This window comes from Gracilinanus agilis, chromosome 1 (assembly GCF_016433145.1).
Source record: "Gracilinanus agilis isolate LMUSP501 chromosome 1, AgileGrace, whole genome shotgun sequence".
Classification (NCBI taxonomy): domain Eukaryota; kingdom Metazoa; phylum Chordata; class Mammalia; order Didelphimorphia; family Didelphidae; genus Gracilinanus; species Gracilinanus agilis.
In genome coordinates this window covers 439,250,864-439,262,460 of record NC_058130.1, presented here as the reverse complement: position 1 = coordinate 439,262,460, position 11,597 = coordinate 439,250,864, and the positions used below count along the sequence as shown (strand labels likewise).

Genomic DNA, 11,597 nt, shown 5'->3' with positions numbered 1-11,597 from the left:
AGTGAGATTTTAATTTTTTAAATTTATTTTTAACATTCTTTTGAAAAATCTTTGAGTTCCACTTTCTCATTCTCCCTTTTGTCCTTTCCCCAACCATTGAGAATGCAAACAATTTGGGATCAATTATACATGTGAAGTCATACAAAATATATTTTCATATTAGCCATGTTGCAAAAACAACAATAAGAAGAATGAAACATAAAGAAACTGAAAAAGTATGCTTCTACCTGTGCTCAGAGTTCATCAGATCTCATGCTAATGGTAGATAACATTTTTTATAATGGGTCCTCTGAAATGGTCTTGGATTGTTGTATTAGTCAGAATAGCAGTTTTTCATAACAAATCATCATTACAAAATTGTCATTATTTTTTACCATCTTCTTCTGGTTCTGCTCAATTCACTTTGCATTAGTTCATAGCAGTCTTCCCAGGTTTTTCTAAAATCATTGATAATTATAATCTTAAAGAATGTTGCTGTAATCATTCACTTTAGCAATCAACCTTTTATTTAGTAAGTCATCTATGAGAAGTCTTTTTCTCAGATCATGAAGCCATAGTCAAGGCGACAATGATTTTCTGATGATAGCTTAATGAAATTATAGTTCAGCATTGAAAATTAATAGATCTATAATTAGTAACTCTAAAAAGACAAACCTATAGTATCATAACAAATTTCTCAATGGGGCATTCCTTTAACATTAAGAAATGGAAATCTTAGAAAGGAGTCATTACAGAATTAATAAATCAGGCAACTGATTTAATATACATTACCTGAACATTTGCTTGAGGGAATTTTCAGGCCCTTCCAGTGATTAGTAACAAGAAATGGGCTCTCTTCTTATTTTATTTACTTCTACAATGAGTATGCCTCTTGATTTGTTAGCCATTCAGTTTCTGTATATATCCTTCTCTTTTTTATTCCATTATTGGCCTATTCAAATTTAGAAGCTAGAAATTTCCACTAAATAAACTTTTCAATTTAATATTTTTTCTTTGACAAAATTGTCATTGTTTTTAGGCCTTCCCCTGGTGTTGAACATAAGCATAATCATAGCTACTTCACATTCATATTTTGCTACTTATTTTGAGTTTTATCATTGATAATGTCTTAATACTTCATTATTATTTTTTAGATTTATTTTTTACTTCAGACATGAGATTGTTACAAAGTTTTTGACATTCAGAAGTGTGACTTTTGCATTACAAGACTGATATTTTCCTGAACTAATGATACTTCTTATTATATTATTTAATGAAAATGGAACTTGATAAATCGTAATTTGTTTCACTGGTAATTTTTCAAGTATGCTTTCATAAAATTACATGTCCTACCCTTTCAAAGACAAATTATTTTTAAGATAAATTTTATTTTTCCAATTGTCAGAAATCTGCTTTCTCTCCTTTGACTTTCTCTCCTTTCATCCCTATTTTTTGCAGTTGAGAAAGAAAAACAAACTCCATGTTACAAATATCTCTAGTAAAGCATAACGAATTTTCATACTGTCCATGTCCAAATACAAATTGTTAACAGCAAGAGTTAGTGGTGGATAGAAGTAGTAATGATGTACAAAAATCATTCAGATAATCCTTTGGCTCAGTAGATTTGCTTAGATTGTTTTAATAAATTGAATAGAATGATCTGAAGGCTTCTGTTTCAATTATTTGTTTGTGATGATGTTATGCGATAGATATGAAATATGCAAAGACTGGGAGTTTAAAACAAAATTGTTGGTCATCTGGTTCTTTACTTATTTGAATCTTTATGAACAAAACTGACAACACAAATGAAATACATCTTTCAGTTACTATATCACATTGCCTTTTTTCATGAGATGAGCTTCTTTTTAGGTAGGACAGGGCAAAAAAGATTTCATAAAGTCTTGGGTTAGTTAAGATAGAAAGAAGATATATGAGAGTATATAAACTTTTTGAAATCCATCAGGAATAAACTGAAGAAAGCAATTAATATTTTTCTTCAAAATGACACATCTATTTTTAATTATCCAATTTACTTTTGGAGTGGTTCTGTTTCTTATGGGAATGGTGGCAAATGGAATCATCGTGATAGTGAGTGGCGCTAAGTGTATCAAGAGGAAAAAACGGACTGCATATGACCTCCTTCTGACCAGTCTGGGAATCTTCAGAATTCCTTTGCAAGTTTTAATATTTACAAGTCAATTGATATTTGTCTTCACTCTGAATATAGTTCCAGTAATGGAAGCATTTTTATTCTTTATTTTTGTAAATGAAGTCAATCTTTGGCTCGCTACCTACCTTTGTCTCTTCTACTGTGTTAAGATTGCCAACATTTTTCACCCCTTCTTCCTCTGGTTGAAGATGAGGATCTCTAGGCTTGTACCATGGCTGATTCTGGGATCACTGCTATTTTCACTTGCCATTTCAGTATATTACTCCCTTCTCTATTGGCCTATGGTCAAAGAGGAGATGGGAAGATATTTTTCAAGAAATTTCACTGCCCCCAATTTTTTACATAAACTTTTCCCAATTCCAATGATTGTTATGGGACTGGCAGTGCCACTAGTCATATTCAATGCTTCATCATTTCTAATGATCTATTCTCTGTGTAGACACACCAGAAAGATGAAAAGCATGGCAACTGGCAGAGACTCAAGCACTGAAGCTCATATCCGTGCCATGAAATCTGTGTTCTCCTTCCTCATCCTCTATACCTCCTATTATATTGGGATAATAGTAATATTTTCTAGAACTTCCTCAGAGAATGAACACCTCATGTTCCTTTGTTTCTTAGTGGCTGCTGAATACCCCTGCGGACACTCCATCATCTTAATTCTAGGAAATCCAAAGTTGAAGCATTGTGCAAGAAAGTTTCTGTTTCATGCCAAGTGCTGGCTAGGAGGAGATTCAACAGGAGTATACAAACCCAATAGAACATGCTGCTTCTAAACATGCATCACTTTGTTATAGGTGTAACTAATCAATTTGATATGCTTTTTGGTTTAAAAAAGGCCATGTTCATGATGTTGTCACCTTTCTGGAACATTCAATTGATTGATAGGATGACTTTTGCATTTCAAAGGTCTGAAGGAATGATCTGCACAGTTAGTGCTGAAGTCTGGTATTGAAAAAACTGACTACTTTTCTGCTCTCTCCTGATACATCCCTGTTTTGGGAGATTCTCAAAATAGCCCTGGAGGTCACAGAAAAAGGAAACAATTCCTCCCCCTGAATCTGGAGGGTAAGGTGAAGATAATCTAGATTTTTATCCCTACCTGTCAGTCTAAATTCTCAGATGCTGCAGTTATATGACCCATCAACTGCTAAAATGCACAAGAAGGTGGAGAAGGATGAAGTTTGGGTAGTCCAGGGTTCAGATCACTTTGCCTTAATTGGATAGATAAAAGAGGTGATGTTTCATGCAGGGGTGTTCACATAGCTATGGATCCCATTTTCTTGGAGCTGGCAATTTTCAAACACATTGTATTCTCAAAGGCAGAAGCATCACAAGTGGGCAGGGACTGGGGGTGTTTCCATCTGTTTATAGAAAGAAATGCATTTTCAACTTTATTTTGATGAATTTGGTACAAATTTGGTACTATATTTCTAAAAAATTTTTCTATCCTATTTTTTTTTCTTCCAGGATAAATATATTTAATACACCATTTTCTACCAAGTTGCACTACAGTTTTATAAAGCTGAGGAAATTTGTGTGTGTTATGAATTGCTGGTCATCAATTATGCTCTGGATTCTAGTACCTTTTTACACAACTTTTTAACCTATAGGTTGTATATATTAGGAAGAAATAAACTCATAGAATAAGAGTTCTAGATATGGGGTTTACGGATCCCCAGCAGGGTATGAGAACTAATTTTAAAATATTTTGATAATTATTTCTAATATAACTACTTTCCTTTGTAATCATAATCATTTTATTTTATGCATTTGAAAACTCCTAATAGGGGTTAATAGGCTTTACCAGACTTCCAAAGCACAAGTGCACGCATGCACACACACACATACACACACACACACACACACACACCCTCCCCATCACCACCACCACCAACAACAACAACCAAGAAACATTAAATCAATCAGAACATCTACCACAGAGGAATTCCCTTCCCTGGTTTAAGCAAGAGAATTTTCTCTTTGGGGGAATTAAAAGAACTCTTCATTGGCTGTTGGATTTTTGTTTCTTATAAACCTTATAGAATGGGTAGGACAAAAACCTTCAACTCTCTGTTTCTATACTTTACATTGTTCCTCTTAGAAGACATAAATCGACAAGCATTTATTAAACACTTATTATCTTCCTGTTACTGTAAGCAAAGGTCTAGGGATATATAGACCAAAAAGTGGAATAGTCCCTACCATTAAAGGGCTTGCATTCTAGTGTAGAAAATGCCAGAAGCTTGCAATTTCCTTAGCCTGTTAACTCAAGTATGACTGTATTCTAGAGTTAAGTAGAGTCCATTGGCTCTGCAACAGGGCCTGGGAGGAGACATGAATGATTTCCTCTCACTTCCTTAGAACTAACTATATGCTCAAGAAATGTAATTGAGGGAGTACATCTGGCTAGTTAAACAGAAAAATGTACATGAAGCATTTTCTAATGAAAAATTATTCCTTCAATTACTCAAATATATAAGGAGCTAAATCAATTGTACAAAAAAATCAAGCAATTCCCCAAATGATAAATGGGTAAGGGACATGAATAGGCAATTTTCAGATAAAGAAATCAAAACTATCAATAAGCACATGAGAAAGTGCCCTAAATCTCTAATAATTAGAGAAATGCAAATCAAAACAACTCTGAGGTATCACCTCATACCTAGCAGATTGGCTAAAATGACAACAGGGGAGAATAATGAATGCTGGAGGGGATGTGTCAAAATTGGGACATTAATGCACTGCTGGTGGAGTTGTGAATTGATTCAACCATTCTAGATGGCAATTTAGAACTATGCCCAAAGGGCTTTAAAAGACTATCTGCCTTTTGATCCAGCCATAGCACTGCTGGGTTTATACCCCAAAGAGATAATAAGGAAAAAGACATGTACAAAAATATTTATAGCTGTGCTCTTTGTGGTGGCAAAAAAAAAATTGGAAAATAAGAGAATGTCTTTTGATTGGGGAATGGCTGAATAAATTGTGGTATCTGTTGGTACTGGAATATTATTGTGCTCAAAGGAATAAAGAACTGGAGGAATTCCATGTAAACTGGAATGACCTCCAGGAGTTGATGCACAGTGAAAGGAGCAGATCAAAGAGAACATTGTACACAGAGACTGATACACTGTGGTACAACTGAACATAACGGACTTCTCTACTAGCAGCAATGCAAGGATCCAGAGCAAGGCTGAGGGACTTATGAGAAAGACAAGTAGCCACATTCAGAGGAAAAACTGTGGGAGGAGAAATACAGAAGAAAAACAACTGCTTGAACACATGGGCTGATGGGGATATTACTGGGGATGCAGACACTAAACGATAACTCTAGTACAACTATCAATAATATAGAATTAGGTCTTGATCAATGATACATGTAAAACCCAGTGGAATTGCATGTCAGCTGGGGGGGGTTGGGAGGTTTGGGGAAGAGGGAAAAAACATGAAATATGTAACTATGGGAAATATTCAAAATAAAAACTTAAAAAAGAAAAAAAGGAAAAAGAAAAATTATTCCTTCAGCAAGTAAATGTAATTATAGAGCCAGTTAATTTTAATTCAATAAAGTAAAATATTTGCTTTAGTAATTGTAATAAATGAGATGACATATTCAAGTCATCAGGTATGGTGAGAAAAATACTGCATGGGATCATAGATTTAGAGATGGAGTATCCTTAAAGGCCTTAAATTTGAGCCCAGAGAAAGTAAGTGACTTAAAATGCGATACAGTATTTGAACCCATCCTCTGATATTAAATCCAGTTGGGGGACTTAGACTTGCAACTCGGATCTCTTTTGGTCTAACTATGTACCTTGGGCAAATTTACCACCCTCAGCTTCCTCATCTAGAAAATAAGGGAACTGATGAAGTTTTAGAGCCTTTCCAGTTCAAATTCTCACATTGTATAATAAAGTATGACTAGCTCACAAATTATTAAGTGCCTCTTAGACATAAAGTTCCAAAAATAATTTAAAAAAGGAAAGTAGACCTGTTTGTCAACACTTTCACCATCTGTTCACCTATAAAGGCAAATTTATTCCAGAAAATGTTCATGGCTATGAGAGATGATGGATGCAACACAGGAAAATAAATGTTCAATTTGAGTAGTAAAATTGGCTCAGATACTTGTTTCTTGGGAGTTTCCCTTATTTGAAACAAATCTTGCTTTGGTAATGCTTCCTTTGTCCTCATCTACAGCACAGAACTATGGAATAGTCACACAGTGTCCTCTTCTTTCCCATCCTCTATGTTGCCAGAAAAGGGATTAGAAATTATTTACTCTGGGAACCTCAACTATGAAATAATTTTCCCATGGTTCAAGGGCAGGAGGTCCTGTAACTGAACTGCCCAGCTTCCTCCCCCACATTTCCACCAGCAAATATTGCTTTCCAAGCACTGTCTGGTGCTGACTCTAAAGTAAACACTGCTTCAGGCTTGGGTCTTCTGAGAGATACCATGAGATGAACAGTTACTGAAAAGGGACCCAACACAAATGTACTTCATTCAATCAGCAGTGATGGATAAAGTCTAGATAAGAACAAGTGGGATGGGGGAAGGTGGTTCACTCTACTTTCTCATGTCAATCACAGAGGGTAGTGAACTGGGATAGAATGCTGGACCAGGAATCAGGAACACCTTCATTCAAATTCTCCTTTTCAGACTTATTTTGTGATGATGAGAAAATTCCTTATGCTTTCTGAATCTATTTCTCCTTCTGTAAAATTGGGACAATATGAGCCTGTAGAACCTTCCTCATAGAGTACAACTGAGATAATGTATATAGAGGGCTTTATAATTGAGATAACGTATAAAATTTTATAATGTAGATAACTTAATAACTGAGATAATGTATATAAAGGACTTTATAAGTTTTAAAAGTTAGTACATGGGTCAGTTACTGTTTTACCCTTTGCCATCTCTTTTAATCGCTCTATAACTTTAGGAATTCCCTTTCAGGTATTGGTAACCTGAGCATATCTTTGTGCATCTAAGGAACTAGAGAGGGTGTAAAGCAAAACCTGTAGAAAGGAGGTTGGGGGACTGGGAGACTCTGGCCCAGTATACAGGATGTCCCAAACTCTTGGTGCAATTTGGGAGAGGGTGACAAACTTCACACTGCACTGAGACTTTTGGGATGACCTGTATATATTAAAAACAAAAACAAAAACAAAAAACACAAGGTCTGTGGAGAAAAGTTTCAATATAATGTATAAATTCAAGAGAGTCCACTGTCATTTGAGTCATTGGTTTCTCTTTCAATTGGACCTTCTCAGGAGAAGTGAAAGTGTTTGTTCTTAATGCATTTTATCATTCTATAATATCCTTCACCTTTGCTACACTGTAGTAAAGATGTTTTTAAAGAAGGAGGTAAACATCTGGGTTTAGATATATGACATCTGGTTCTGGTGAACTGCTTTTGGCTGAAGGTGGAGCTTTGGGGATTCTATCATCTAATCTAAAGCATATGTATACCATAAAGTGTGAGTTTCCTTTTTTGTTCCTTTGGTGGGGGGCTCACTGGTTTTTAATTTTCCATTTAAGATCATTAAATGTTTTTTCCCATAAAGATAAGCCAGTTTTGAATAAATAAGACTACTTAACCCCCTAAAAACTCATGTACTTTTTTGCAGTTATGGCCAAATGCCCAGTTTGTATAAATATTCTACACCCTAGAGAGAAGGTAGGATGTGGATTTTATGTTTCTAAAATTAGATACATTTTTATGTGAAATCTAACTTCATTGTTACTGAATCTTCTATTATAATGTTCTGAAATTTTGTGTTATTATACAGCAAAAAGAATACTGAATCTAGAGTTAGGGAACCCAGGTTCAAATCCCACCTCTGCCTCCTCCTCTCAGATGATCATAGAGAAATCATTTACACTCTAGGCTTCAATTTTCTCATCTATGAAATGAGGTGATCGGATTACAAGGCCTCTGAGGTCCTTTTCAGTTCTGGATCTATCATCTTATTAGCCCAAAGCAAGGAGCCACCAATGTACATAATCCATGGCTAAAACTGAGTAAGACTTAAAAGCCTCTGAAGTATCCAAGACCTAGTCCATGGTTACTAGAGTCAGGCTTTTGATAAATAGTCAGTTGTTATATATTTTAATCAGTCTAGCTAATAATTATACGGTGCTTACTATGTATTAGACTCTGTGCTAAGAACTTTGCAATTATCTCATTTAATTTTCATAACTCTGGGAAGTAGGTATTATTATCCCTATTTTACAGATGAAGAAATTGAAGCAAACCAAAGTTAAGTGATTTGTTCAGTATCACACAGTTAGTAAGTGTCTGAGGTCAGTTTTGAAATTGGATCTTCCTGACATTAGGCCCAGTGCCCTATTCACTAAGCTACTAGTGCCCCTAGTATTGATAACTTCAGCTAATTTTTTAGGTGAACATTGTGGAAATGTGTTGGGAAATACAACTTTGGTTTACAATTAATACTATTAAAATTGTTACAGTTTCCTTTTTTAAATCTTAAGGATGAGGCAGCTGGGTGGCTCAGTGGATTGAGAGCCACGCCTAGAGACAGGAGGGTTCAAATGTGACCTCAGACACTTCCCAGCTGTGTGACCCTGGGCAAGTCACTTAACTCTCATTGCCTAGCCCTTACTGCTCTTCTGCCTTCTTCTACCAATACATAGTATAGATTCCAAGACAGAAGGTAATGGTTAAAAAAATGAAATGAAATGAAATCCCAAGGAATTTTAATAGTTTAGGATCATATGATCACAGGTTTGGAGCTAAAGGACCTTGTAGGTCAAGATCTCCTCCAACTTTCCTTATCTTATAGATAAGAAACTCAGGTCCAGAGACAGAAAATGATTTAGTAAAGAACACATAGGTGTGGTGTCAGAGAAAAGGGATTCAAATCCAGATCATGTGATGCCAAATCAAGCATTTTTTCCATTGTATCATGCTGCTACCCTTATTATTCAACTATATGTATGTGATGCTATCCAAATACAGTTCAAAGTAACCTTAATCCTTGAAAGCCAAGGGGTATTTGTAACTTTGCAAATTGGATTAATTATGTGCCTGTCAGTTTATTAGAGCTAGTAGAGCTAATCCTCAAGGAAAGCAAACCAGTCTACCCACCACCATCATTTTGACCGCCATTTCTTCTCATTTTCTGAGGCACACAATCCATGACCCTGATTGCCAGAGCCCTGGGAATAGCAATGTCCACCCAAACCACTAGACCTGCTTTCAGCCTAGATCCCTGAAGCCAAATTTGAATATTACTTAAGAGTATGATGAGCCTTCACCAGTTATTAACATTATACTATAAAAGAGTTTATCACTCTGATATCTCCGGTAAGTGAGTAGCCTTGAAGGAAGAGGATACAAGACAACAAAGTTTTTAGGGAAGAGAGACATAGAATAGATCCAGAGCTTGAAGGATCATTCATAGTGCAGGCATGGATGGCAGTGGGACAGGAGGCAGGGGGAAGTCTTGGGTACCTAGGAGTGAGGAGAGACAGAGAGACAGAGAGAGACACAGACAGAGACAGAGACAGAAAGACAGAGACAGACACAGAGACAGAGAGACAGAGATAGAGAAACAGAGTCAGAGAGAGAGACAGAAAGAGAGAGGTAGAGAGAAAGAGACAGACAGACAGACAGACAGACAGACAGAGACAGAAACAGAGACATAGACAGAGAAAGAGACAGAGACAGAATGAACTTCTGGAACCACATGAGACATTTTTTCTTATTTCACTTAAACCAGCACTACCTGGCAATATGACAATATGGCAAAGTTAATTCTTATGTATGCCACATATGGCTTATGTGAAATTAGATCCTCTGTTTCCCTGTTCATCCCCTAGCAATCAAGCAAAATGTGATTAGTAAATCTGATCTATTCTTCTTAATGACCAAAGTTACCACGTCACATATTTATTTCAATCATTAAAATGACTATATTGGAGCAGATTCAAATTAATTCAGCATTTTGGGTAATCAACTATTACAGTTTTTTAAGACTGAATCCAATCAACCTAAGGCTCTTAGGACAAGTCAACAAGTATATTTTAAATACTCAATTTGTGTAAGTCCTCAGCTTCTCTTGTCAACTGACTTTTTTCATTGTACTTTGGAAGAGTTCATTGGTTGTGCCCAGTTAAGGGGTAGAAGTTCAGTGTTGATTCATCATGCATGAGCTAATTTACCAGTTTAGTAACTTTGTACATAATTTGCCATTCAATAAAGTAATCTATAATTATGAATCTTCAAGAAAGTATGCTTGTGACTAAGACACAATTGTTGTGGGTCAAAAGATTTTGAGAATTTCTTTGCAAGGCCATTTTGGTCAACCACCATTCCATTATAATCTCCTAATAACATTCAAACTAGTTTTTTTGGACAAATGGACACAGTAATAAGCAATGATGATTTAAAAGCCAAAAGAGCAACAGGGAAAAAGTTAGCACGTTGACATCATCTTTAGAAAAGAGATTAGTTGTGGAATTCAGATTTAGATAAATGTAAAAGTGTATTTCCAGATGTTTTTTTTAAGTGGTGAAAAGGAATGTTCAGACAAATTCCAAGGGAATGTATTATAACATGGGAATGTATTATATATGGGAATATGCAATAACATCCTATAACAGGACGTCAGAATTGATTTGCTAAGGTAAATTCCAGATTTAATCATTTATAGCTCATTTGTGGTGAATAATGTTGTATTTGAGAAGCTGTAAGATAACAGGGGTCTGTAGCTATCAAATCTCTCTGATCCTTTGGTCTATGGAGGGGCACACACACACACCCACAAATAGGCTTGACTTAAAGGAGGGGCAAGATCTTTCTGAGAGCTCCCTCACTTCCCCCCTCCCATGAGGCAGTTAGAAAGTCAGTTACAATATGGATATGGCGGGCAATCTGACTAGATATCTTCTGGACTCAGACAGTAGGTTAGGAAAGACTAAAACTCCTAAAGATGATAACTTTCTCTAAATTATTTCCCCACAGGATAGAATAGGAGAAGCTTGATGTCTTTGAAGCTCACAGGCATAGATGATAAGATTTACTTCAGGGCTACAAAGTAGGAAGAACTCGAATTGAGGGAGTTGTGAGTATTTCCCAAAATATATAACCAGGCACTGCTCCCAATTGATGAAAGGTTTAATGATAGGCTGGTATGGAAAGGAAGGGAGATGGATAAGGATTGATAAGGTCTGGGAAGCCCTCAAACTGATATGTCCAAGCAGCCCCTCCCCCCCAAAGGGGAAAGGTAACTTGAATAGCTATTCTGCTCCCTATTCCTATAAATATTCTTCCTCTATATCTAAATAACCAAACAGAGGTAAATTGTGATGTTGTTGGATGTCAAACCCAGGTAAAGCAGGTTGGCAGTTAGGAAATAAAATGGCTTTGCTCAGATTCAAGCCTCAAGCCCCAAGAGCAACCCAGGCCCCAAGACCCAGC

The 11,597-nt window shown here is 36.0% G+C and overlaps 1 protein-coding gene across 1 annotated transcript; it reads left to right on the top strand.

Moving 5' to 3' along the window:
- Window positions 1-1,980: 1,980 nt before the first annotated feature.
- Window positions 1,981-2,925, top strand: TAS2R1 (taste 2 receptor member 1). Its single transcript, XM_044657877.1, has one exon. It carries the CDS (start codon window positions 1,981-1,983, stop codon window positions 2,923-2,925), a length of 945 nt encoding a protein of 314 aa, XP_044513812.1.
- The last annotated feature ends 8,672 nt before the right edge of the window (window positions 2,926-11,597 follow it).

Excerpts from the sequence above, each read along its gene's own strand:
- TAS2R1 (XM_044657877.1), top strand. The coding sequence starts at position 1,981 with ATGACACATCTATTTTTAATTATCCAATTTACTTTTGGAGTGGTTCTG.